Here is a 24,432-nt window from a genome sequence, read left to right as displayed (position 1 = left end):
CAAGTAAAAATAGGAGGTGGTAGTTGGAGAATAGAGTGTATGAATTAGTGATTTTGGAGATGGTGCAGGTTCTGCTGGAAAGGTCCAAAATGTGGCCATGGAAGTAAGTGGCTGAGGATGGAGAGTAATAAGGAGTTAAGAAATACAGCCCAGGGTATGGGATTGGAGCCTGGGTAATTGAAGCAGGTGCTAAAACCTTCAGTGAATGACAGGAATATTTTTCAAGTCTGCACTGTTCAATACTGTAGCCACTAATTAGATGTAGGTATTGAGCTTTTGACATGTGGCTAGTTGGAATTGAGATTTGCTGTAAGTTTAAAATATACGCTGGATTTCAAAGACAGAGTATTAAAAAAATGGAAAGTATCTCAACAATTGTTTAATATTGATTATATGTTGGAATGGTAATATTTTGAATAGATTTGGTTAAGTAAAATATATTGTTAACTTATTTAAAAAATGTAGCTAGTAGAAAATTTGACATTACGTGTGTGGCTCGCATTTGCAGCTTACATTATATTTCTTTTGGACATTGGTTTTCTAGAAATAGTATCACCAATAAGTCTTGTGAGGATTAGGACGAAAGACCTCTGTAGGTAGAACCCAGTATAAGAATTCTTTGGGAGAGGGCGTGGACATCTCTTAGACTTATTTCCATTGAGTTCTCTGGTACTTTATCTCCTACTGTTCTTTGTGCTTGGAATTCCCTTCTATTCACAACATTCACAACTTCTGTTCCCGCTGCCCCTTAGCTGACCTCGAGGAGTATGCATCATTCTTGTGGAGGAGAGAAATGTTTAGAGCAAGTATAATAGAAAGCATTATAAAAGGAATAACCATGTAAATAAAAGTATTCCTAAGAGAAAAAAAATAGTCACTTCTGGTTACTCTGATTTCAAACTGGCTCTTAAGAGAGAAGACTTTTGATAGTGATTCCAGGGAGGTTATGTCAAGCAGAGGGAACAGCATGAACAAAGGTAATGAGGAAAGAAAACATTACAGTATGTTTATGGAACACCCAGTAGATCCATCTGTAGAGATCTACATAAGAGAGTGATGCAGATTCTGGAAAGTTGAGAACAGATTATTAGCAGAACGTTTCACATTGAAATTGTGAGTCTGAAACTGTGTTTAAGTTCTATAAAGGAAAAGGACAAAATTCTGTAAGCACATATAACAAGGAGACTTCATTTAGTTTGGGCGCTTAAGGAAGGCTTCCCTATTTCTGAACCATTTGAACTACGAACTTTGTCCACATCCAAATCTTGTTAAATCTTTCTTAATGTTACGTCTCTCTGAACTACCACCCTCATTATTTCAGACTCCCATAGTTTCATATTGCAATTAACCAGCAACCTTTAAATTCATCTCGTCTTAATTTCCCTTTCCAATTTATTTATTCTTCAGTGAGATTGACTTTTTTTATGTCAGCCTCTTATCCATCCCTACATTTCCTGCAATTTGAAAAGTTTTTGTAACTTTCTATTCTTTGTAGGATTAAGAATAAAATTCTGTAATTTAGCTGTCCAAGCTAAGTAAATTATTGTTTGGATACTGGTAACATGCTGAGCTGGCACTGGGCTGAATTATATAATGTCTTTATTTGTGGGAGAGAATATGTATAATTCCTGCTAGGTTTGCCCTACCAGTATGGTTCATAACACTTAAAAGAGAAGCCATACCATCATTACTCAGATTCATTGATAGTGAATAAGACAGTCTGTATAGACAGAACTTATAGTTTGGTAGAAAACAAGGAAACAGGGCCTCTCTAACATATAGCATAAGGGCTTGGGTTAAACTGGGGAGCACATAAGTAAAATAAGACCGGGTCTTATATTAATTTTTGCTCCAAAAGACGCATTAGAGCTGATGGTCCGGTTAGATCTTATTTTCGGGGAAACACGGTATTTTCGAAAGCTCACTAGTATGGAGAATGACTTGGGTGGGCTAATACTGGTGACAAGGAGAACAGGTAGTTGAGTCTTGCAGATGTGGGGAAGAGGCCACGAGAGACTGCACGATGGTGGTGGGGGTGGGGACTGAGACATTGTCAGGCAGGAGGAGTGACATGGCTCGGTGGGAGTGAAGGAGAAAGTGGGGTAGGAGTTTCTGTCTCTGAAAACTGGTTAGGTAGATGGAAGATGTGAGATTTTTTTTTGGGGGGTTGAGAGAAATTTGATGTGTTGGTTTGGATATGTTGCAAACTTCTGGGACAAGTGCATTTGTAATTCAGGAGACAAAGGCACGGCTGGAAATAAAGATTTGGGAATCATTAACTTAGAAATGACATTTTGAAGTCATGAGATGGATCAGGTCACCCAGGAAGATTGGGGTAAGTGAAAAATGGCAAGAATTTGGGGGCACTCTCACAATTAAGGCCTGGAATAATTTTTTAAAATATGTTTTAACTTGAAACATCTTTTGTGGACTACTTGAATGGGTTTAAGAGTTGTCCTTTCCTTACAATGGGCTCTTTAATGGGCTCTTTTAAATTATGCAATTACAGATACTTTTCGCTATCTACATCTGTTTCGTTCGTGAGTTTAGTCAGCAAGAATTCAGTAGTTCAGAGTATTTTGAAAATATATATAGTATTGCTAGTGAAAAATTCTTTCAGAAGTTTGGGAAAACAGATGAAGATTAATCATCTACATAACATTTTAACTGTAGCAGTAACATGGCCGTGTTCATTTGACATTTGGTAAAGGTAGTTCACATGTTTCACAGCATGTGTTTTGTTAATTTATCATCCAAATTGGGACACGTAAGAGTGGAAGGAGGTGCTTTTAACAATTTTGTCAGAACAACAGGCATAAAATGGAACCCCTGGAAAACTTGAAGATCTTGGAGTTTTTTCCAGAATTCTTCTTTTATGAAGTGCTAAGAAATGAGATGATGATAGATTAAACAATGATAATAATAGAGAAGGGTTTTGTGGCCAAGTAAATTTGCAAAATATTAGATGTAAAATTAACATATTTCTTTCTGCTGGACTTCTTGGATCTTTAAGTGTGTTAATATGATTTGAGAAGGGAGGGCCTGGTGGCGAATTAAAGAATTTTGAATTTCCTGAACTTGTTTTGCCACAGAACCCTATTTCTCTGAGTATCTATTAACACTGTGAACCTAGTTTGGGAAATGCTGATTTAGAGTATCCGATCATTTAAATTGGAGCTCTTTAATGTGAAGTGCAGTCAGATTGCATCTTAGTTGTAAGTTTTATTTTGGGAGTTTGGTGTTATCTAGGCAGCTAACTGTATTAAAATAGGTAAAATTTGAAGTTTAAAAAATATAACTTCAATTACATTTTCCTGAAAAATACTGCATTTTTGTTATTAGAGGAACTTTGAGAATTGAATACTAATTTGTTGAACAGATTTTTAAAGGCATTTTCGGTGTTATTTCTTCCAAACTAGGCAATATGCTTGCATTTGTTTCTTTTTAGCATTTTAGACTTAGGATGCAGTGATAGATATTATTTCTCCTCTGTTACAGAGTCTGTCTTTATGTTTTGATCCTCAAATGGAAAAGTATGCCTTCTAGATTTAGGAAATAAAGAATTGAATTTCTACCTTAAAGAACATTGGATGCTTTGAGTATTTGGAGAAATGCCGTGGAATTTGATTAGTTATATATTTAAGAAAAGGCATTAAGCGTAGGTTTCTACTTATTGTTCTTTTTAAATGATTATGATAAGCTTATATTTCACTTTCTAATGGCAACAAAAGCTAAACTACTCTTTTAGCATAACCATAGTAATTTCTTTCTTTTGTTGGCTAGTTTATAAATTGTCCTTTACACATAATAGTTAAACATTTTTTTTCCTATTTCCCTGCTTTAAAAAATGAGTCCTTTCTTGTCAGTAATTTTGGCATTGCTTTTTTTGTTTGTTTGTTAGTATTCTGCATATGTTAAAATGGATGCTGTTAGAGTATCAGAGGTTTGTGAGTAGCTCATCTTCCCTCCTCCATAAATTTCAGGAAGAGTATTAGTATGTTTTCATGGTCCTCACTTTGAAATATATTTTTATGTACATTAATTGAATTTTTCCAAAGAGAATATGCATATATTCTTAAACTTGCTTTCACTACTATAAAAACTTTGCATGTAAATATTAATCATAACGATCTGTCCTGAAGATTATGATCTGTGTAAGTTTTGTAGTAGTTTAAAAATTTTACTTTATGTAGAATAAAGGACATTTTTGTTGTGAAGTTGTTTCTCTTATTTATAACTAGTCGAATAATTGGGTGAAAGTGTTCTGTTTTGTGTAGAAAAGGAAGGAGTATTTCATTAATAGATTTCTGATGGGATTTAAAAGAATACTTAGGCAAGCTGTCATTGCAAGACTTCAAGAACTTTCTCCTGCAGCCTCTTTTTGTCTTTTTAATATTTCTCTGTAGTTTGTGAGGAATCATTCCTAGGACTTTTTAGAACATTCGTGTACATCTTTTTCTAAACTTGTTTTTCTCTGAAATCCTCAAATCAAGACTGAAATGTGATAACTTTAATTATTTTTCTTGTGCACCCTGTACAGTGTTTATTGACTATCTTAAGATTGGGGAATCCTGGGGAAAAATAGTTATCCGAATCCTAAGTAATTGAATAATCTTATTTGTAACCTTAAATTTTATTGTTACCTGGAGGGAAATCGCTTACCGTGTTCCACAGGGCTGTATAGTATTGACCCTGTTATAGCCCGTTTTTTTTTTTTTTTTAAAGTTTTTATTGGGGAAGGGGAACAGGACTTTATTGGGGAACAGTATGTACTTCCACGACTTTTTCCAAGTCAAGTTGTTGTCTTTTCAGTATTAGTTGTGGAGGGCGCAGCTCAGCTCCAGGTCCAGTTGCCGTTGCTAGTTGCAGGGAGCAAAGCCCACCATCCCTTGCGGGAGTCGAACTGGCAACCTTGTGGTTGAGAAGGACGCGCTCCAACCAACTGAGCCATCTGGCAATGGCCCATGTGGGAATCGAACCGGCAGCCTTCAGTGTTAGGAGCACGGAGCTCCAACCGCCTGAGCCACCGGGCCGGCCCCCAAGTTTTAAGAATGACAAAATTGGCAGAATTCTCAGATTTTATAGATGGCACAAAACTGGGAAAAATGACTATGTTAGATGACAGAATCAAGGGGAGTTAGTTTGTCATCGTCATCTCTTGGGCATTTAGTAGGTGTCATGTACTATACTTAGCATAAGTGATATAGAGATAAGCGCTTGTCCTTCAAACACTCACAGTCCAGGGGGAGGACATAGACTAGAAAATCAACAATTTACACTGTGTGACAAGTGCTGCAATAGAAGATGTAGGGTGCAGTTCTTCAAAAGAGTTATGAAAGGCTGGAATGAATGATGAATGAAAACTAAAAAGGTTTAACAGCACTAAATATAAAGTTCTACTTTTAAATTAAAAATAATTATATTAGAGGATGAGGAGGTTTAACTTAATAGCAGTGCATGTGTAAAAAGATTGAATAGAGGTTTTAGTTAACTTTAAGGTTATTATGAACAACAATGTGTGGATCATACTTCCTCTCCGTGCTGAAACAAAAGCATAATACCACATCCTTCCCCTTGCCCAAATAAAATAAACCAATCACCCTAAAATGGGAATGCCTTATTAGTTACATAGATAGAAATAGTGGGTTCATAATAAGAGAGGTAGTAATACTGCTCTATGCAGGATTAGTCAGACCACTATCTGGATTATTTCCATTCACTTTGAGTAGGATGGATGGGAGAATGCTCAGAGGACAGTGATCATGGTGGGAAGGGTCTAGAATGCAGAGCATTGAAGGAAAAGAGCCTTCTTAACACATTTGAAAAATAGACTCTGTGCTATACCAACCAGGACAAACTTTTAGAATCATTGGGTAGAAATTAAGGGAAAATTTCGATTCATAGACTTTTCAGTAATGTAGACTGCTATAAAATTAGATTGTGAATTCTTAGAAGTGTTTAAGCAAAGGCTGGGAAACCATGAATTGAGGTTACAGATAGAGAGTTGGACATAATTTATAAAGTTCTATTTTATGTTATGATCCTATGATTCTCCTATTTCCAAAAAAAAATTTCAAATTATCTAGTAGTAGTGTCCGTCATGGTCAGTACTCTGCAGCATTGCGTGGACTCTGACTTTTGAGTCTGAGCTCCGCTACTTGCTAGCTCTAACCTTGAGTAGGTACACCTGTTACTCTGAAATAGTTCTCTTGACGCTTTTCTCTCTATGCTTTTCCTTAAATATTTTTTTGGGACTCAGATTTGGGCTATGATTTAAGGAATGTTTAGTTACACAATGCATTTTTCCTCACACTTTTTGTTTTATTATTTGTCTCTTTCTCCTTGTAAGTTTCTTTCTCTAGTATACTATTTCTTTCATTGCTTCTTGTCTTGTCTGACACTTAAATTAGATGAGATGGTATCCTTAATTGCAAATGTAATGTTTTGTTTGTTTTTAGTTGGGGGATTTGGGAAAGAATGCTCAATCTTTTATAATTTGATAGAGTTAAAATTTCTTAAAGCCCTGCTCATTATTTTTTAATTCTAGATTTTATGTGAAAAATGACCTATGGGTTTTCTTATCCATAGGTCAGTTTTGCTTTTTTTTTTAAATCCATACAATGGGAATAATAATAATCTGTTTCTGGGGTTCATGTGAGGTTTAAATAAGATAATCATGTTTACCATAATTAGTATGTAATTGGCATATTGTAAGCATTTAACATATATTAAGTTTATCATTATTTGTACTCTATCAGCCCAAGTAAATGACACTTAAATTTTTGATTGAAAACATTGCTAATCTAGAAAGATTTCATTATTTGGATTGTTTGTATTTTACAGAAGAGTAGAAAAATAAGAAGAAAGATTTCATTTTCAATAGAGTTAATAGCATTATAGAATTTAAAAATTTTAAGGAACTGTTGAGAATCTTTACTTAATCTCTCATTTTTTGAAGTAAGAAAACAGACCCTGAAAGATTGTTATTTAGTAAATTAATGGCTGTCAGTACTAAAATCCAAATTTTATGTATGCTAATGTATTGTACATGTGCCTAGCACATAGTAACTTTTGAGTGTTTAATTAATATAATTGTATGTGTCGTCTCTGAAGACTAGCGTATATCTCTGTTAATTGTTTGTTCCTATGTTCCATCTTTCTGCATATTCATTTAGGACCTATGCAATGGTCCATAAAACATTTATTGAACATCTGTTTGCAGAGCAGCTTTTTCCATAAATAAAAGTCATAGTTTTCTACCTCTGTGCAAGAAATTTGGCAATGTATTAGAATTTGAACTCTAAATTTTTAAGTTAAGGGTAAACTTTATTAGAAAAAACATTTTATCCAAATTTTAGAAAGTTAGTTGGGTTTGTTAATTTTAGCACTCAAATTATCTAGAAGGAGCTTTTTGAAGGCTATACCCATATGTTTCATCAGATGTGATAGTACATAAATGGGGATGATATTTAAGTTATCTATCAAAAATTGAAGCCATGGTGCACCATTTCAAGAGAGTGTTAGGTTTATACTCTGCTTGAGGGAGAATGGGATCTCTGTGTTGTGTCATTATGTGGGAGCTAAATGCAGCCAATAGGATGGACTAGAATAGGAGAGGAGGAAGATGACCAGCTAGAGGAGTAGGAACTACAGGTCATTTTTCAGTCATATTGAGAAAAAAATAAAAGAAGAAATTGGGTGGAACAAGATTATGGAGAAGTATATAACCAGCCTGATTTGCTGCTTTAGTAGAAACTGGCCAACTAGGTGTTTTGGTTGAACTGGGGCATTGTTGACAAATTGCTAATCTAACAGCTGCTTATTAACTGTTTCAAATGCAGAGGATTAGAAATGATCCAGAAGTCAGTTTCACTGAATGAAGAATCTGACTTTGAAAATTATGACTAAGATATTTTTGTTGTACTATAGTACACATTGTACTGAATGCAATTACAGAATTTTTTATGATTTCTTTGTGGATAGAAAAAGTATAAATGAAATATTATGACATTTTTAAAGGCCTGTTTTGTTTATCTTTAAATTAATTTGGTTTACAATTGATTATAAATTGATACCAGAAAAAGATTAAGAATATAGAGTCTACTTATGACTAATCTTTTAAACTATGGCAGCGGGATGTGTGAATGAGAATAATTATGTTGTGTAACAGGAAGTACCTAATTCTCATTCACAACTTAGATATGACCTTTAATGATGTGCGGTCATAGCTAATGAGACAATAAAACTGGCACTTTCTATTTAATCGCAAAAAGCTCCGTCTGCAATACTTATTGATATTGCTTGAATATTGACTTGTTCACATATTTATCTTTCTCAGAATGTGGTTTCTGCCTCTGTAGTTAGAATAGTGTTCTCGTGTGTGTGTGTGTTTGTAAAATTTGACATAGCTGGAAAAGAGATTAAGTATCTTACTGAATTGTGAGCTCTTCCCCTTCCTGGCCCCATATTCCCCTACTCTGCCGTGAGAACACTGGAAGCCAACCTTATACTGCCAGAGAAGGAGATCGGAGGATTCTTCTCTATCAAAAGTGACCAGACAGGCGGCCGGATGGCTCAGTTGGTTAGAGCGCAAGCTCACAACAAGGTTGCCAGTTCAATTCCCGCATGGGATGGTGGGCTGCGCCCCCTACAACTAAGATTGAAAACAGCGACTGGATTTAGAGCTGAGCTGTGCCCTCCACAACTAGATTGAAGGACAACGACTTGGAGCTGATGGGCCCTGGAGAAACACACTGTTCCCCAATATTCCCCAATTAAAAAAAAACAATTATTAAATAAAAAAAGTGACCAGACAGAAGGAATCCTCAAAATAGCCAGGTTCTTGCCTGATTATTCTAGAATGAAGTACCCTGGTCTGCTCACTCACACAAATCTTCTAATCATTTTTTCAGTATCTTAGATATAAATGTACAGCCAAGGATTTTCTCTAATTTGAGGAAAATGTCAAGCATGAAAGGCAGAGACCAAAGCAAACAGCGAAAAAGAACTCAGGGTTACAGAGACAGTGCAAGGAGCAGAAGAAAACAACAACGATGTCAAACACCCAATTTATTTATATCCTCAAAGAGAAAAGAAGTTACTGCATTCATGGAAAAATAAGAACAAGATGTAGGGGAAAGAGAAAAAAAAGAAATATGCAGCAAACAGAAAAGAGCTCATGGAAATTAAAATTTTAATAGAAGAGTTAGAAGATAAAGTTGAGATCTCCCAGAAAATAGAGCTGAAAGACAAGAGATATAAAATGCAAGAGGATAAAGAAAATAGAGTAAAGGAAATTTAGAGAATCAATCTAGGAAGACCAGTGTCTAAATACAGATGGTTCCTGACTTAGCATGGTTTGACTTATGATTTTTCAACTTATGATGGTGCCAAAGGTGTACACATTGATCTTTTCTCAGGCTGGTGACACGCAGTTAAAGTGCTTTCTCCTGATCCCGGGTGGCGGCTTGAGCTACAGCTCCCAGTCAGGCCTGTGGCCACCAGGTCAAATAGTCGACACTCTACAGGGCACTGTGTTGCCAGCCTTTTTTGGATGTTGTGTTCTGAGTATGTTTAAGGTAGGCTAGGCTGTGATGGCCAGCAGATTAGGCATATTAAATGCATATTCGACTTAGAATATTTTCAGTTTATGATGGGCTTATTGGGAGGTAAATCAAGGAGCATCTGTAATAGGCACCGGAGAAAGAGAACAGAAAAAAGTCTAAGGAAGCTTATTTTAAGAAAACTTCCCAGAACTGAAGGACATATATCTGAATTTTAAAAGACTCAGCAATTATCACTTCAAACCATTGAAAAGCAAAAACAACGACAAAAAAACCAACTCATTCCCAAGACACATTATAGAATTTCAGAGCACATAAAGAGAAGCTTCTATAAGCTTCCTGCAGGGAATATAAAAGTGACCATGAAAAATCGAGGCTCAGAATGGTGCCAGGCTTCTTAACAGCAACACTGCAACCCAGAAGACAATAGGAAAGGCCTTCAAAATTTGGACAGAACGTGTGTTTCTGTCTAGAATTATCTACTGAGTCAATTTCAGTTATTAAATATGGGTAAGTGAAGATATTTTTACACAGTGTAAGGAATAAAAAGTATACTTCATGCCCCATTCTCAGAAAACTGATGATGGAAATGCCCTACTAAAAAGAGAAGACCAATGAAGAGGAAAAAGTCCTTCTACAGAACATAAGGTTTTGGGATTTCATTTGCATTTATGTTACATTTATTTGTATAACTTATCATTCTAGATTCCACTCCCACTTTTTCTTCTTCTGGTGTGCCTTTCTTATTTGTTTGTCTCTGTCTCTCTGTCTCTGTCTGTCTCTCTCTCCAGTCATTGAAGAGTGTCTGCCATTGTCAGGCCCTAGTGTTAGATGCTGAGCGCAACATGACCTTGTGCCCTAGAGGACCTCAGTCTGGTCATGGAATCACTTGTATAAACAGAAAAATTATAATACAGCAAGATAAATGCTAAAATAAAGATAGGAAAAATGGTCAGTAAAAGTAGTGAGGAAAGGCATAATGGGCAAAAGCTGCACTTTGAGGAAATAAAGCATTTTCCAGGCCAGAGAATTAGAAGGGCTCGTATTTCTTTGATTAACCAGCTTTATTGCCTATAAAGCTCGTTATATACCTTTTCCCCCCTCACTATTTTATTTTTTCCTTTAATTGTTTTGCAATCTGTAAAGAACTTCTAGAAGATTGGCTGGGGGAGGTTGTCATCTCAGGGAGTGGTGGGGAATTAGGGAAGGCAATTTAGCTTTTGTGTATTGGTATTTGGTATGAGGTGAGGGGAGAAAACAGTTGGGGAAATAGCAAATGGTAAGCTTACATGTGTCTTCTATTCTAACACCTCCCCTCATCACTGGTGGTAAGTCAGGATTCTGCTGTTAGTAGATGTATGATCTTGGTAAGCCATTTCTTCTCTATGGATTCCATTTTCCTCCACTTTAAAATGAGAAGATTGCTATAGATGGACATTGCCTATTGGTAGTCTCTTAATAGTTGCGTAAAAAGGCGAAACAGTGACCCAATAAGTTTGGGAACACAGGGTGAAACAAAGTTAAGTAGATTTCTTTACTATAGCCTTACGTACTTTATGGCATGTGGATTGAATTCCTACACTCTTAGCCTGGCTTTCCCAGTAATATGTTTCCAGCTCCGTCTTTTTCCTTATGCTTTCGTGGAAGGAAAGAGCCAGGGCTTCAGAATCATACATATCTGGGTTTGAATTCTGACTGCTACTTAGTAGCAGCTCTGTGGCCTTAGGTAAATTATTTAACTTAACTATTAGGTTGGTGCAAAAGTAATTGCAGTTTTTGCAATTTAACCTTTTAAACTGCAATTATTTTTGCACCAACCTAATAGTTTCTACATATGTAAAGCAAGGATAACACTTTGTGGAGTTGTAAAGATTTGGTGACAACTCATGTGAATGTATAGAATGTATCTGGCATATAATGGGTTAAAAAAGGTATAGTTTAAGTACAACAAATTCCAGAGTTAGTATAGAATGTAATACTTGATAATATGTTATTTATATTCTACATACATCTGGTATTTGAGGTGGGCTGTTTATGTGTTTCATATATACTTACATACTTTTACCCCAAGAAAACAAATGTTTTTGAGGGCTTATTATCTTTTGCCATCCACATATAGCACCCAGCATTCTCCTGGAGACTCAAGTAAGTGCTTGATAAATACCTGACAATTTCATCAAAACAGTGGAATGAGGTGAGATGTGGTTATCTTACATCTTTCATCACCCTGGGGAGAAGTCCGTGAATTTAGGAATATTAATTTTCTTTGATTACTTACGTTAAATGATTAAACTTTAAGTTTAAAAGAACTACAATTGACTGTAAATGAATTGTCCTTTAAGCAAACAATAAGGATTATAATAAAGTACTATTTAATATTATAAAGTATATTGTCGGAATACTAATGTTTTACATTTTGTTTTGTCTCTAAGCAAATGGTTATGAGCCTTAGAGTTTCTGAACTTCAAGTACTGTTGGGCTACGCTGGGAGAAACAAGCACGGACGCAAACACGAACTTCTCACAAAAGCCCTGCATTTGCTAAAGGCTGGCTGCAGTCCTGCTGTACAAATGAAAATTAAAGAACTCTATAGGCGGAGGTTCCCGCAGAAAATCATGACGCCCGCGGACTTGTCCATCCCCAACGTACATTCAGGTCCTATGCCAGCAGCTTTGTCTCCATCTACCATTCCACAGCTCACTTACGATGGTCACCCTGCATCCTCATCGTTACTCCCTGTTTCTCTTCTGGGACCTAAACATGAACTGGAACTCCCACATCTTACGTCAGCTCTTCACCCAGTCCATCCGGATATAAAACTTCAAAAATTACCATTTTATGATTTACTGGATGAACTGATAAAACCCACCAGTCTAGGTAAGATTATTCTATAATGGTTCTTTGGTTACTTTGCGGGGATACATTTTCATTTTAGAGTACTTGAACCAGTTTGTTGTTCATAATGAAATTTACATTTGGTAATAGCATCCAGATGATAATAATCTTTCAATTTTAGACAGAATCAGATATATGAAAGCAGCTATCTTTTAGACAAAAAGTATAGTCAAGTTTCCAGTGATGGTTGCTCACCCAGTAAATATTAAAAAGTTTCCAAGAATATAAACTTTTATACTTTAATATTTTAAATTATTGGTTAATATTTTATGATAACTTACAAATTAAAAAATTAAAACCCAGTAATTATTACCAGTCTCTGAATTCAGTTCTTAATTTCTAAGTGTTGATTATGTCTGAAACAAATGACTAACTAGTTTTGATTATTTAAATGAGTCAATGGTTTTATTATTATAAAAGGAGATTTGAACTTTGATCTGTGGTATTTCAATTTCAGCTGATTTTTTAAAGTGGATATGTGTGCTTTATAGGTGCACACATGATCATGGTTATATAATACGAATATTTGAAATTTCATTTACTGTGTTTTCCCATCATTTGATTAATGTCTAGCGTATTCATAGAATTTCATGTGCTATTCAACTTGTGATTTTAATTGCTATAGTGCAACCTTATTTAATGAAGAATAAAACTGACCTATTGTGATCTCTGATGCCTTTGGTGTAATTTATTTAAAATCTAAGAATTCCAGGTGCTGGTTTGTTGTTATAAATCAGTGGTTGGCAAACTATGGCCAGCAATGCAAATCTAGCCTGTGTCGTGTTTTTTGTGCTAAGAATTTTTAAAAGAAATATTTCTAAAGGGTTGTTAAAAGAGAAAAAAAAACAAAAAAAAACCCAAGAATATGCAACAGAGACCACATATGTCTGCAAAATCTAAAATATTTACTGTTTGGCCCTTACAAAAAATAGTTTGCCTACCCCTGTTACAAATAATTAAACATTTCAGTTTGGGGGATTGTTGAATGTTGAATTTTGAGACCATTTACTAAAATTCTTTGAACTGGTAAATGTTTGTTTTTGCAGAATTTACCTGAATAAATTAAGGTTATAGGAGTCATTTTCTTTTTTTAAATAACTGTTTTATTTATTTGAAGCACAGTTTAAAAAAAAGGTATACTTTGGATATTCAGTGGCATAGGAGTCATTTTCAAACAACATGAATTTTATTTTACATTATTTTATTTTTAAAATAACCATAACAAGAAAACTTAACACTTGTTGAGAACCCACTGTATACTTACGAAACATGCTCATTATAAAAAATGAAAGTGCCAAAGTTCCTTCCTCATTAGCAACTTAGTATGTATGTATCATATTATACATGTGTTCTGTGGCTTGGCTTTTCCCCTTACTCATACATTATAGGCATCTCTCCTTGTCTGATATAGATAGATAGATAGATAGATAGATAGATAGATAGATAGATACACACACTTTTAATTGAAGGCTGTATACATACACATACACACACATTTATATATGGTGTGTTATGTGTACACATGTCAGTATGTATATGTATATTCTAGCTCATTTCTTGTTAGACTGTATATTATTGCGTGATTTAGATAAGTCCTGTATTAAAAGACAAAATTTTCTAGTTTTCTGCAGAAAACATGCTGCAGTGAACATCATCTGAGATTTAAAAGGAAAAAATGTTTGTGGCTTTTATTTGATTTGATTCCCAGCTCTCAAATTTTCTTAGTGTTAATTAATATATCTTGTTGTTTTCATTTTCACTAATATGAATTTCAAGTACCAGTGTGAATAGATGTTGTTATATATGTATCTAAATTTTGTTATGAAGAGTAGAAATGCAGATTGGACACACATTATGGTTATGTTGGGTAATATTTTAAATTAAATTTAAATTGAAAAAAATTTAAAGTTTTTTACTAAGGTATTTTTGCTTGACTATATGTTTATTTCTAATGTCTACACGAATTGTCTTTTCATGCCTTTGTAACTTAACTTAATATATCATAATTTATATCTTACATCTTGTTGCTTTAATACATCTATCCAAATGACCCTTTTAATGTGTAATAGTAATGGGTAAACAGCTGATTTATCCCTAAAAAGATATTAGAAGCAGATAGTTCATAAGAAATTATGGTGTTAAAGCTGCAGAGTTTTTGATATCTTTCTATAGTATTTTCCCCTAATGATTGTTTTTTTGTTTGTTTTTTTTTTAAAGATTTTATTGGGGAAGGGGAACAGGACTTTATTGGGGAACAATGTGCACTTTCAGGACTTTTCTCCAAGTCAAGTTGTTGTCCTTTTCAATCTTAGTTGTGGAGGGTTCTGTTCAGCTTCAAGTTGTTGTTCTTTCAGTCTTAGTTGTGGAGGGCGCAGCTCAGCTCCAGGTCCAGTTGCTGTTGCTAGTTGCAGGGGGCACAGCCCACCATCCCTTGCGGGAGTCGAACCGGCAACCTTGTGGTTGAGAGGACATACTCCAACCAACTGAGCCATCCGGGAGCTCAGCGGCAGCTCAGCTCAAGGTGCCATGTTCAATTTTAGTTGCAGGGGGCGCTGCCCACCATCCCTTCCGGGAGTCGAGGAATTGAACTGGCAACCTTGTGGTTGAGAGCCCGCGCTCCAACCAACATCTGAGCCATCCGGGAGGCAGCTCAGCTCAAGGTGCCGTGTTCAATCTTAGTTGCAGGGGGCAGTGCCCACCATCCCTTGCGGGACTCGAGGAATTGAACTGGCAACCTTGTGGTTGGGAGCCCACTGGCCCATGTGGGAATTGAATCGGCAACCTTTGGAGTTAGAAGCACGGAGCTCTAACCGCCTGAGCCACCGGGCCGGCCCCTAATGATTGTTTTTTAACACGTTGCGTACGGCGGGGTTTAAATCCCTCATACCCCTCTGTTCCGGCAGGTTTTTAAAGGAAACTACTTTAAAATGCACTCTTCTCTTTAAAGCGTAAATGCTTCTATGTCATTTATTATTTTTCTATAAATAATAGATTCTACAAATAAATTATTCTATAAATTATTCTATAAATAATTATTCTACAAATAATTCAATAAAATATGCAAAGTAAAAAGAGTCAACAGTAAAACGAGAATTCTCGTTATCCGTCCTTAACTCATGGCTCAGAAAAAAACGAAGATTCTCGTGATCCGTACACAACGTGTTAAAGAATAGGCAATAAATTTTAAATAATTTTCCATGTTTACTCTTCATCTGAAAATTTATAGAATGCTTCAGTGCAGTGTTTTAGTGTGACAATTTAAAAACAGTGTCATAAAGTTTTGCCCATTCTTGATATCCAATAAGTAAACCCTTGCACTTACAAAATTGACGGCTTGAAGTACTAAAATATTTCCCATGAGACATATTTAATTGGGCTTTCTTTGTATTGTCAGTCCTCATTATTTGCACATTCTGTATTTCTGAATATCTGCCATCTCAAATTTATTTGTAATTCCAAAATCAATACAACAATTTCACGGTCATTTAAATACATGCGCAAAGCAATGAAAAGTTTGTCAGCTGACAACTCCCATTTTCCCACCTGTGATTGAGCAAGGTCTTGACTTTTGCCTTCTTGTTTTCTTGCTACTTTAAACAAGTGTCCTCTTTGCATTCTATTTAATGCCACGTTTTTGTGCTTTCTGGTGTTTTCACAGTTTCAAAAGGCCCCCAAGCATAATGCTGGAGTTCGGTCTAGTGTTCATGAGTTCCAGAAGGCTGTGATGTGCTTTATGGAGAAAATACATGTGTTATATCAGTTTTGATTAGGCTGTTGGCTATGAGATCGATGGTAACAAATCATCAATATATATTAAATAAGGTGTCTTTAAACAGAAACACACATAAAACAAGGTTATGTATTGATCAATTGATGAAAATGTTGCGGCCAGATGCTTACCGGAACCTAACCCTATATTTCCTCTAGAAGCAGTGGTTCATTATTCACTAATTCATCGTTTGTGGTGACTTTATACAATACAACTACCACAAGTAATAAAAATTGACTATATATTTAAAGTATAATTTGATCTAATACCAGTTTTCATAAATAAATCCATTGTTTGTGGCACACATAAACGTGAATAGGTGGTATATAATTGCTTGGTGGCATGTAAATAGATTTCTAATTTCTCATTGTTATTATAGAATGAAAATAAAGCAAACATTATGGTTATGTATAAAAAGGTCTTACCAGAAAACAATTTATGGAAGGTCAGTGATTCAGTAAATATTTGGGGTAGGAGAATGCTCAATGAATCTGAAAAAGTTACTGAAAGAAGATTCTGAGTTATCTTTAGAGTTTAGGATGAATGTATTTTAAAGTCCTCTCTGCTTTATAAAAAACAATAAAGAACCTATAAGATTCTTGAATATTATTAAAAGACTATCTCTGTATTTTATTAATAGAAGTGACTACTTCATCACAGTATTCAGTTTTCTAACGGATTAGTTTTGCCAGTAGATTGTTTGTTTTGAATCTAGCAAACAATATTTTCTAAAAATATTAAATGGCTTCCAGCATCCTCTTTCTTTCTAAAACATGCATACATTTAAAATCATTACAAGCTCTTAAGAGTTCAGTTTTTCCTGTATAGTTCATCACAATTATCACTTGAGTCCAGAATGTGACAGTAAATTTAATTTTTCATTTTTTCCCCTTTTTGGCTTTAAACACTAGATTTAAATAGATTTTATGTTCTGATGTAAGCTGAATATTTTTATGTGTGGTTCATGTTTCTAAAAAATCAAAATAATTTTTCTGTGATTCCCTATTTTATTAGATAATCCTTATCCATTCTTAAAATCATTTTATTTCTTTAACAGTAAGTAATTTTAAGATCTTTATTCATTTTGGAACCATATATTAAAGAGAATTCTTTTCATTGTCCATAGTTAACTAGAAGAATTGGGAGATGAAATAAAGGTTGTTGTAAAATGCTTGATTTGTTGTATATTTTTGCCTGTTGGTATTAAAATCCTGTTTGTTCTGTGAGGCCTGTTTCAAATGCTTTTTAAAACCTTTTCCATTAATCTTTCCAAGATTCCCCACTAATACCTGTATATTCCTTCCCCATCCAGAGTCGATTTCGCCTTCCTGCATGCTCATACATTTTGTTGCTCGTTCCTCAAAATGTAGGAGCTCTGCTGTATTCACCTGTGTATTCCTATAATGGCTAGCTGTGAGCCTCTTACATGGCAGTTGTTCAGTAAACATTTATTACTTCTCCAATTCATTTAAATACAGTAGTCTTTCACTTTAATTCAATGAATGTTAACCATTTTATCATCCAAACACAATGGAGGCATACCTCATATCATAAACAATGACTTATAATAGGGATGGGAAATAGAGTAGGGAGAAAAGGGGTATCCTTCCCTTTATTGTTCCCACCCCCATTCTGAGTAATTGATGACTTGGATATTTAATATACTCTCATTTAAAAAAAATTTCCCTAATTACAAAGATACCACATGTTTAATGTAGACTCCATAGACGATACTTTAGAGAGAAAAAATATTTCTGTTGTGTTCTTCTAGTTAGTCATCTGTGTGTGTGTGTGTGTGTGTGTGTGTGTGTGTGTGTTTCTGCTTTTGTTTTAATGAAGAGGAGAATCTCAAATACTGACAACCCAGCAGGATTAGCCACATGTATTATTGATCCATATAAATAAAGGGGCACAGAAAAATTTTAATCTTTTTTGGTATATTGAGTACCACGTGTAGAGTGTACTTCATTTTAAATCTTATTTACATAGTGTACCACTACTGGTGTTGATGAGCTATAGAATTTACATAATTAAAAAAGATAAAGGACAAATAATCTTGGATTAAAATGTTTTGTAATGTCCTTTGAGAGGAAAGATATTTCCCTTCTTTAATATTATTTTATTTAGAATCGTTGTTTAGAATATTATTTACATTTATTGTTTAAGTAGACTCGAGTTAGAGCATAATGGCAAAAGCAAAATATTTTCGTAGTGACTGAAAAAGTAATTCTTTAGGATGCAGTACTTGATTCAGAATTGAATAAACAGATCCATTAATACTCAGCTTTATATTTGTTACTAATTTAATTATTTTAGTCTAACATGTAGAGAACAGCTTTGCGTTCATTTGGAGTAGTCATGTGAAAGTTTGGTGAGTTATCTCAAAGTTTGCTTTATATCAAATTTAAACCAAATTATACCTTCTCAAGAGATATCTTACTTTTCAGATTTTTAAAGATCTTAGCTAGTACCTCTGAATAAGTTCACATCATGTGTCCATGGATTAGATAGTTCTCATAGACTGGTATGAGGAATAATAATTGTTGATGTTGAGTGTTACTTCTAATGTTCTAAAGTCAGTGTTCCTCTAGTGGATTACTGAAGGATACAGTATCCCCTCTTATCCCAATTGGAAGCAATAGTTAATTGATAAAAGTAATGAGTGATTAAAACAATACGTAATAAGTTACACATCTCTAAACCATATTAATCTATCTTTACTTGCCAATATTTTGATGTGGGTGAAGGACTTTCTTTTGAGACTGCTGAATTCCCAATTTTAGATTGTCAAGCAGAGAGAGAATTTAAAGACTTGTGAAGTAACTTGAGTCCAGAATGTGTTACAACTGGGGTAAAAAATCTTTTATACTTATGCCACTCACCTAATTCCGTTGTATTTTTTTTAAAGCAACTTGCTTTTATTGTGTCTTTGCAGAGCATTCAACTTAATTTTCATAAAAACTTTTCCTTTGTACTTCTGGTTCATTGATTTTGTAATTACAAGTGCAACTGGCATAACCAAGTTTGAGAATAAACACCTGTTGTTCTTTGTAAGCACATCAAGTGGTGTGAGCAGAAGTGCACAAAAGCACTGAGAGTTGCCTGCTGGCACAAGCAGTCAGCTTGCTAGAGCATCCGTTAGGATGGTTTATACAAGAGGCAGTGGAGAACACCAGTTAATCCAGTTAAGAGGAGGTCAGCTAAGAGGGCTTGTACTGATTTTCTTTTGCGCCATTCTTAACTCTCCAAAGACAATGGAATTAGAAGTTTATGTGTTGTCTTGCTTGAGAATAATTTAAATGGTTTTTTTCTCTGGAGGAACAATATGGATCATAATTTTTATGGTTGTGGTTTTTTTCTTTTAAGAAATTTACTTTTAGCTCCCTGTCACCCCTTTGGGAGAGTTGTAATGGCGGGAAGGATTGGAAGAAGTAGGGAAGTAAGCAAGTTAAATTTTTATTGTACAGTTTTATGTTTATAGTCTTTTAGAATATAGTCATTGTACTTTAATCCTTTTTTCATTGAGGACAGTGACAGTAAATAACAAAGATAAAATGAAACAATTCATAGGCATCTGTTAATTTTTTTTTACTAAAAATTATCATAACAAATTAAAAATTATTAGTATGTGTGAAGGTGATCTCTCCTTGTTCCTCCTAATTCTAAATGTGTCCTAATATTTTTTGGGAAGTATTTGGATGCTACAGACTGAAGAATCTGAAGCACTGAAATATACTTTAAGTGATCATATGGGTGCCATTCTTCAATTTGTAATTAAACAAGTCACTTATTTTATCTTTCTCTTTTTTAAGTCTTGGAATGTGGCTTCTATTTAAGTTTAATGTTTCTCAAACAATCTTTTCCATAAAACACCATGAATATCTGTTGCCTGAGTTATTTATAGTATTTGGATTCCTGAGCTCTGTTACGAGTAGTTCTTTTTTATTTTATTTTATTTTTTTATTGGGGAAGGGAAACAGGACTTTATTAGGGAACAGAATGTACTTCCGGGACTTTTCCAAGTCAAATTGTTGTCCTTTCAGTCTTAGTTGTGGAGGGCGCAGCTCAGCTCCAGGTCCAGTTGCCTTTGTTAGTTGCAGGGGGCACAGCCCACCATCCCTTGCGGGACTTGAGGAGTCAAACCAGCAACCTTGTGATTGAGAGCCCGCACTCCAACCAACTGAGCCATCTGGCACTGGCCCATGTGGGAATCGAACCGGTAGCCTTTGGTGTTAGGAGCACGGAGCTCCAACTGCCTGAGCCACTGGCTGGCCCACAGGTAGTTCTAACTTGATGTGGAACAATATAGCGATACTTCTAGGGAAAACCAACCAACAACCTAGGTGTACTGGGTTTATAGTCTCAGTAATTTAGAAAGTTAGGTTGATCACTTTCCTTTTTAGAGTATTTCTATGAAGAGAATTACAATTATTTTAGGCTTGGGAGATGTATGAATAATTTATAGGAAAGGTTTGAAATTTATATATATAAACATAAATTTATATATAAACTTGGGTTTTGCCTTACGGAAAAAAAGTGCAGATGCTTCAGCGCTCCTAAATAGTTAAAATGATCCATCTTGTTTTGTGCAGTATGTGTAGGGTTTCTGCTACATCTTAATAACATTGGTTCCCAGTGTTTTCTGCCAAGGGCTCCTTTAGCATTGGATTATATTTCACAGTTTCCTTCTCTCATTTTTTATAATTGAATTTGCCTTCCTCCACATGCCTAATAGCTAGTGCTTAGAGATCAGGTGATGCAAATTCAAGGACGCAGGCTCTGATGAATATTGGTAAGGGCATTCAAAGGTTTTATGATTCACTCTACTCTACTTTTAGAAAATTTGCCTTCTAACAATTCAACACAAGCTGTGCTCTTCTGTACTTTAATTTTGGGAAGTCAAAAGCACTAATTTTTTCTGTAGGTGGGTTTCTTCCCTAGAAACTTTTCTTTCTAATTTGGCAGCACTGGTTTCTAACTTCAAAACAAAATCTAAGATATACATTTCTTTGTAGATAATATTCTTTTTATCTGGTGAATTTAATAATTTTATTACTATTTATATAGAGATTCCTTACAAAGTAATCTAGTGTGTTTTTAATAATGGATGTCTTTATTCTTATTATCTTGAGAACTAAGAATGATAAGACATTTTGGTTGGAAAGGAATCTTGACAATCAGAATCAGTAAAAAACCCCTCTGTACACTTGTACATATGAAATTTAAAAAATTTAATTGTGAGATTAATGAGCCATCCATTTAGGTTCAGAAGCAAGTAAGTACAGTTTAACAAAGAAATCCAACATATAAAATATTACTGGGATGGAATTTAAAGATCAAGTCTGTAGTATATATAGTGCTTGAAATACAGCATTTCAGAATTTGCCAGTAAGCTCTACATCACGTTGGCCCAGTCTCCGCATCAAAATTGAGTCACCATGCTAATTGCAGACCAGCCAGCTGCAGGATTTGGTTGTGGTAATCATGGGGCAGGTAGGATGGTGGAACAAAGGGAGAACTCAGTTTTTGCAATCCATTGCTTTCCTTTAAGAAATTTTCTTGGTAGATATCTGCGTAATTGGAAGAATATTTTAAGCCTTTCTCTTTTTTGAGCCATACTATTAAGTGCTGGCAGTACTTGCAGGTGACCCAATAGTTTTGTGCGAAGATTAGTCATTCTAATTCTTTGGTACTGCTGCCGATAAATTATTAAAGCTAAAATGTAAATAAGCTTTAGATATGCCAAAGATGGGGCTATTGCAGTGCCAAAGTAGCTGGATGTTGAATATAGTATTAGAATTAAATCACTTTACGGTAGGTAAAAATAAAAAGGCTGAGTTGCTTTTGAAAAAACAAATTCAATTTATCAGCTCTCCGTGTTCTCTGCAGTGCGTGGAATTTTGTTTCAATGTTTATTTTGGAGCTATATTTTTGAATGTTTTATTTCTGCTCTTAAAGTTTATTTTAATTTTAAAATTAATGATTTTATTATATAAGATGTAGATTAGACGGGAAGATCACTTATGTATAATATAAATACTCAAAGCATTTTGTGCTTTTCACCACCTCCCCATGTGAAGTTTAAATATAAAGTTAGCAATTTATATATAATTTAAGAAATCATAAAGGAAATGATGGATACAGTAGATTACGTAAATATGTCAAATTTCTATGCATTAGGTTTTTTTTTCCACATCATTAAAAAAAAAAATCCCAAGTATAAAAGTAAAGTTGTACAGTGAAGAAGGCTGCTAGGAAAAAACTTGATTCATTTGACATCTGACGTTGGAGGAGGGTTCTACAGATAGCTTGGACTGCAAGAAAAGATGAACAAGTGGGGCCTAGAGCAAATTAAGCCTGAAATATTGTAGAGGAAAAATGACAAAACTGAAGCTGTCTGACTTCGGGCACATCATGAGAAGGCAGGGTTCTTTGGAAAAGACAATAATGGGAGAAACAGAAGGTAGCAGGGAAAGAGGAAGACCAAATATGAGACGGATTGACTCCGTAAAAGAAGCGCTAGGCATGAGTCCACAGGAGCAGAGCAGGGCTGTTGACAGGACATTGTGGACGTGACACATTCACAGGGTCACCAGGAGTCCATGTAGACTCAGTGGCATGTATACACATATAACAGTATTTCAAATAGAAAAATACTTGAATCAAACATAAGACTAAACGAAAGGACTCACAAATCAGTATGGGGGAGAGTACTAAGACACGATTAGGCAAAATGTATAACTAGGTAAGTTACTAAAGGGGAAATGCAACTAGGAAATGTAAAAAGATACTTTTACTAGTTCTGAAAGAAAATTCAAAGTAAGACAATGAGGTGTTAAATCTTGTCTTAACTATTAGATTTAAATAATATATATTTCTATTCAATATTGATGACATATTAAAGTGTATGTTTACTGCTGGTACCAATACAGTAGAGCTCTTTGAAAGAACAGTTTGGCAATAGGTAGCAAGAGCTTAGAAATACCTTTTGATTTATGGCACCTTTGGAAACCCAAAGCCTAAGAACATTCATTGCAACATTATGTCTGGTATAAAAATGAGAAAGAACCTAAATATCCAATATTAACAGAAGAATAATTAACCTGTGATCTATGTACTATGTGGAATAGTTTAAGGCTCAGTTAAAAGTGATTACCATGAAGTCTAATACATGAATTGGGGAAAGAATAGGAAGCATAACTAAAAATTATTGGGCATCTGTTCTGACAAGCAGTAAGTTAGGCGCTTTATAGATGATATCTCATTTAAACCTCTAAACTTTGAAATTTAAAAAATGTAATTGTAAATAGCCTAAAGGTTATGAAAGAGGTAGCTGAGACCTGAAGAAAGTAATTCACAAAACTTAAGTGAAGGGGTCAGGGTTTTAAACCCAAGTAAGTTTGCTTCCAAAGCCAGTGCTATTATATAACAAGATATCAAAAATAAATAAGGAGATTTAAAAATCATTCTTTAAAGTAGTTTATTTAGCTATTTATAACATTGTTTGCTTCTTTAAAATAGTTTAGCAATTTATAACATTGTTTGCTCTCATTTTTATTTAGAAAAATCTTGAATATTTTCAGTAGAATTTATTGGATCTACAAATGGGATGACTGTATTGAAATTTACTTTATAGAAAACTGCAAAGGTCTTTTGTATTCCATACATATATTGAAAGAGGGTTTGAGATTTTAATTTTACATGATAATCTTTACCAGTACATACTGTAAATAAAGAGTTTTATTTCAACAGATCAGTCTAGACCTGTGTGAGATTCACAGTACATATGAAGAATTCTGATGTGTTACTTCTAGATGTTAGTCTCTAGGTTTAAAAAAAGTGTGTTATGTTAAAATTATAGACCTTTCACAAAACAATACTTAAATATTTTAAAGAAAAACTCAGTTTTTTTCAGTCTAGTCTAGATTTCAGGTTTTTGCTAAGATTCATTCTGTTGAAATGACATATATATGTAGTTAATGTCAAAATTTCCCTGATGATTTTCTAATATTTGGGGGAAGCAAAACCATTTTTGCCTTAAAGAAAATAATTTATAGTACTTTCTAAGATGTAGAGAGACCTTAAAAATAAGGTGAAGATTATAAGTCTCCTCAAAAACAAGGGAAAAAATTAAGTAAAATTTTGAAGTTCTTCTAAAATCACTTGAATAAAAGAGAAACATGAAATGGGTTTATAGAGGATTCA

The 24,432-nt window shown here is 34.5% G+C and overlaps 1 protein-coding gene across 1 annotated transcript in view; it reads left to right on the top strand.

The window, feature by feature from the left end:
* PIAS1 (protein inhibitor of activated STAT 1) overlaps positions 1 to 24,432 on the top strand; it is a 113,320-nt gene that overhangs the window by 15,572 nt on the left and 73,316 nt on the right. The window contains exon 2 of the mRNA XM_074327512.1: positions 11,996 to 12,440. Within this exon, the coding sequence (XP_074183613.1) occupies positions 11,996 to 12,440 (445 nt within the window). The remainder of the gene's footprint in view (positions 1 to 11,995; positions 12,441 to 24,432) is intronic.

Source organism: Rhinolophus sinicus, linkage group LG03 (genome assembly GCF_036562045.2).
Source record: "Rhinolophus sinicus isolate RSC01 linkage group LG03, ASM3656204v1, whole genome shotgun sequence".
Lineage (NCBI taxonomy): Eukaryota > Metazoa > Chordata > Mammalia > Chiroptera > Rhinolophidae > Rhinolophus > Rhinolophus sinicus.
This window is presented reverse-complemented; position numbering and strand designations above follow the sequence as displayed.